This window comes from Echinococcus granulosus (genome assembly GCF_000524195.1).
Source record: "Echinococcus granulosus chromosome Unknown EG_S00186, whole genome shotgun sequence".
Classification (NCBI taxonomy): domain Eukaryota; kingdom Metazoa; phylum Platyhelminthes; class Cestoda; order Cyclophyllidea; family Taeniidae; genus Echinococcus; species Echinococcus granulosus.
The window spans coordinates 91416-95994 of record NW_020170566.1 but is presented as its reverse complement, the minus strand read 5'-3'; the positions used below and the strand labels follow the sequence as shown (position 1 = coordinate 95994).

The 4579-nt window shown below is 42.6% G+C and overlaps 1 protein-coding gene across 1 annotated transcript; it reads right to left on the bottom strand. All coding sequences in view use genetic code 11, as the record gives it.

Moving 5' to 3' along the window:
• Window positions 1-139: 139 nt before the first annotated feature.
• On the bottom strand, window positions 140-2525 carry EGR_10057 (hypothetical protein; the record flags this gene model as incomplete). Its single annotated transcript, XM_024499306.1, has 3 exons — window positions 140-327; window positions 2076-2256; window positions 2484-2525. The coding sequence occupies 3 exons, from the start codon at window positions 2523-2525 to the stop codon at window positions 140-142; spliced, it is 411 nt and encodes a 136-aa protein (XP_024346286.1).
• Between the last annotated feature and the right edge of the window lie 2054 nt (window positions 2526-4579).

Here is a 4579-nt window from a genome sequence, read left to right as displayed (position 1 = left end):
GTGACAGGTTCGGTGTATTAAGACATCATGTCGCCGGCGGTAAAACTGCCAACATAGACATCCGCGCTGGAAGCGTTTTGCTACAGTGGTACCCACACAGCACGCTGAATGTAGATGACATGAGGTGACTTTGTTGTTACTAGTGTTGTTGCTGCCGCGAAGGAAAAGCAGTCGACCGACAATACAGGTTCTTGGCGGGGTAACGAATACAACTGCGTTCTCGTACCAGCGGTGATAGGTCGTTCACTATCGCCATACGACACTGAGGATAGTGGATTCCGGTGAGACGCTTCGGTGTACAAAATTCACCACTCAGCCAAGTCTCCACTGAGCAGCGGTACACCGCCGTTTCTTCAGACAACACTTTCTTCGTGTGCAGTCATCGCGACGTTTATACCAGCAAAGAACTAACCTAAAATTATTCAATTAAAATAAATCAAAGAGACGTTTTTGCTTTAAATCACTGGGATGGGAATAGTGCAGGACTAGGGGACAAGACGCAATTTACCATGGTAAGAGCATTTGATACAAAAAACTGAGATGCGATGAACCGATGAAAGGAGCTGAGTACGAAACTAGTCAAAGTGATGTACTCCATCAGTAATCGTGGTGGCGATAGCGACGTCAGCAGACACATCGCTATTGGCAGAGATAGGTGGAAGGGGACGAAGACGCCAGACTGTGAGCAAATCCTCAAAACCTTGCATAACCGACTCTCTGATCCGCTACCTTCCATTTAATCCATAGAAGAGGCGCATAACTCGTAAAACGTTCTACAGCGAAAAGCACACTACTTGCAGCCTTCAATTTGGCAGATTTAACGCTGTCTACCTTCATTCTTTCGTCATTAGCACTCCACTTCCACTATTCTTCGCATTTCGTTTAATTAAAACAATCAAGTTTCGTTTATCAAGTCAATTATTTTGAATGGATGTGCTGAAGGCCGCCGCAAAAGGTTTTGGGGGAAATTTTGTAGGAAGAATGTGTGTCACACATACGTGACGCCAGATGAACACACCTCAAATTGCAGCAATGGTAGGTCAGTCAAAAGAGAGATGCATTTCGTGAGTGTCAAGTGCTAAATAAATTGCCTCAGAAGTTACTTGTTTGACCTCACAAATTATACCTTATGACGAGTCACGTCAGTTTCACAACTGTGCAAAGCAACAGAGTCCAGTCCAGAGATGTCAAAGAGTTTTAAAGTTACAACTACTATTCCCACTCTCAACATCAACAATAAGGCGCACATAATTCGTAATTAAGGATCTACCCTCAAAAATTTTGCAATGTCGGCCTTCATAATTGAGTCAGTGCTAACACCAACAGGATCACCCTGTGTTTGACATTCAAAATGAACTAAGATTTGAAGCTTCGCTTAGGTCACACACAGGGCGCGTGGACTAGTAGCCTTGCTAAAGTACAATGCGGAAAAGGCAACCTAATCTCACAATGAGAACCATTTTTTTTATCAGAGCAAAATTAGCAAAAAAAAACAGATTGCAGGTAATTTTGCTTTGGTAATCATTACCTGTTCGATTCATATGCATCCAAGATTCAGATAGAATCCCAATCTACTACTCGATACACACCGTTGTTTGGAGAGAGCCCTTCAATTGATAAGTGACTAGATTCCACAAACCAAGGCATGATTAAAGTCACGACAAATCATGTTTCCAGTACCAGAGGTACCATTCTATCAGGAATATTTACGTCGACATTTAAGCGAGAAGCGATCAACCACATGAAGATGACGATATGGCTTTAGAGGACCCGACGATACAAGGGACAACTAAGAAACTCATGACACGAAGCAATACACCCTCCCAACGTACTGCGTAAAGTAATGCAATAAAGGAGGGGGATTACTGGATTCTCGTGTAAGGGAGAGCCAAATTAATGCTATGAGAAACTACACGTTGGAAACTTGATCAGCTTATTTTTAACAGATTGAGCATATTCTTGCACGGGGGAAGCAACGCCTCTAAAGTGAGTAGATTACCACGAATGACATAAAACGCGAGGCAATAAGGTACACTGACTAAAAGCACCTGCTGGTCAATGAAAACCATCCTTACAGGGGATGCCAATCTTCTCGAGGAAGAGGTTGTGCAATTGTTGCGTGGCAGCATCGGGACTGACGAAACGCTCCATGACTATGCGGTGCCAGGCACAGCAAACCCCGCACCGGCGCGGCTCATTGCTAGAGAAAGAGCTCTTCACATTTCGATTTTGAGGATGATTGTTACGATTGAAGAGCTGTCGTTACACAATTATACATATTTATGTTTGATACAAAGTTGGATAAACGAATCAACTGAACGCATCAATAATAAAAATAATAATAATCTAAGCAACAAAACTGACGTTGGCCTTTGGTAAGGGAAGAGGAAACAAGGAAGACAGGAAGTAAGGGGAAGCTGACTTTTAATAAGAGTAGCAGCCGCGTAAGAGATCAACCACGATAAGGTCGTCGGAGAGCTCACGACCGTGAGGCGTTGGGCCTCGAGGCCCGAGGCGAGACCCATCACGGCACTACCTTTCCGCCGGACCGAAAATCGAAGAGCGGTGGGTGAGTGCGAAAATCATGAAGGACCCAGGTTAACCATATGATTAATCCCACCAGTGCCTAAAACACGACGCAAATGGAGAAAACCGACTCAATTTCCTCATCATACACGAGTCGCGGGGAACAGTAAGGAGTTTAGCACCTTTTAGTATCCTCACCAATTTCCCTTTCTATCGGTAACGCTACGCTAGGTTAGGAGGAATTCCAAAAGAAACTGCAGTTGGAATATTACCCCTTAACACACATGCTGCTCAGAATATTTTTCAAAGGCCAACATTCACCCTGACAAATATTTATCACTTTTGCAAGTTGTAAGCAGAACTGCATAAACGAGTGAGTTGGCTATTGAGGACAGCTAAAAGGCGAGTCGCCTACCTCATTCTCACGTTCGAGTTGTATTATCTGCAAAATTTTTTATGCAGGTATGCACGGCAATAAGTGGGCATAGACGAACTGCAGTGAGCAAGCAGCGAAAAACAACAGAGCATACGGGAACAAAGTGGGTCTAAAAATAAAGCATTGAACAGTAATGCTGTCATTTTGAAATTACGGTGAGCTGGCAAGAATGGCTATGAATACTTGTCTAGGAGTGAAAAGGATAGCAGGCCGAGTCTCAAACAGCTATGAGTGCAATCTCGGCGACTAACCGCAGAGCACTCCTGGTAGAGGAAGCCCTAGCTAGAGATCCAATAAGCATCAGGATGCGGGTTATCGGGCTCTTTTCACCGCCTCCTTCATTCTCCACAAATTACCTTTCCGTCTTTAAAGATGAAAAGATTGTCACCAACATGCACAACGTGTCACCTATGAAGACGGCGAGTGAGGCAATGCCAAATCAAGCATTCGTTTGTGATTGTCTATGTATAATAATAGGGAGGTCGATTACGCAACTCTCATCACTCAGAACCATATCTACGCATCAATATTATTTGACACGACATACCAGCGATTACCTAGTATAGACAGACGTTCTACATTCCCCCTTTCCAAAGGTTCTACGAAAGTCAGGCGATTCTGTTCTCCGACAAGTCCAGGTAATGAAGACACATTTAGCAAAGTCGCCAACAGATTCCACTCCTAACAAAGGAAAGCCAAATGCAACGAATGAAAACTCATGGCAAATGATCACATTCGGTTATTCGCCACGTTCAACACAGAACACGACTTTTAACTCGGGGAAGTACCCTATTCCTTATATGCAGACTATCAATGTGAAATTGAGATGGCCAGTAACACAACCAATTCTTGCTAATCGCCTGCATCCTTCACATAACGAGTTTGATAAAAAGATCCTTGCCGCACACTACAAGTTAAAACATGCTTACTGAAACACAACTTCGCTCAGTGCGCAAAGTTATGTGAGAATGACTTGTTTGTGTAGTCAAACAAAGAAAAATATATATCCAGAGAAGCACAGGAAAAAACAAAACAGCAGTAAAGAAACAATTGTATTTTAGTAATGTTTGTAAGGCAAATAATAATGCTACAGCAAAAAACCATAGGCGTTATACTCAAATGTTTATGTACTTTTTTTGTGTTGTCAAATTCAAATAAAAGCATTTTTTAACGCACTGTTTGAGCATTTTAACTTTTCTCTTTTAGGCGCATTAGCCCTAAGCGTTGGTCTTATATCTACTTGGAACAAAAATAACCTGAAACTTATCTCCCTCTCCTTCTACTTTTCACTTGGGTAAGTGTTTACATGATCTTAACCTATCTGCCTACCGTTTTTGCGTTAGTCAATTTTTTTAAAAGGTCTTTATCTTAAATTACGCTACTACAAGGAAGAATAGGCAGACGCCCTTCCGGATACCAGTAGTCTAAATGTGAACAGTGCATCTGTGGATTAGTGTATCGGGCCGAATCGGCAGAGTGACCCATTCGCTGGTAAATTGTATGTACCTAGGTCTGCCTATCTATCTTTACATGCTTCCGTCCCCATCAAACCAAACTGACCATATGTTACTGCCGAATGCCAAATGTGGTGAAATTTTCAATGATCATGCTATTGAC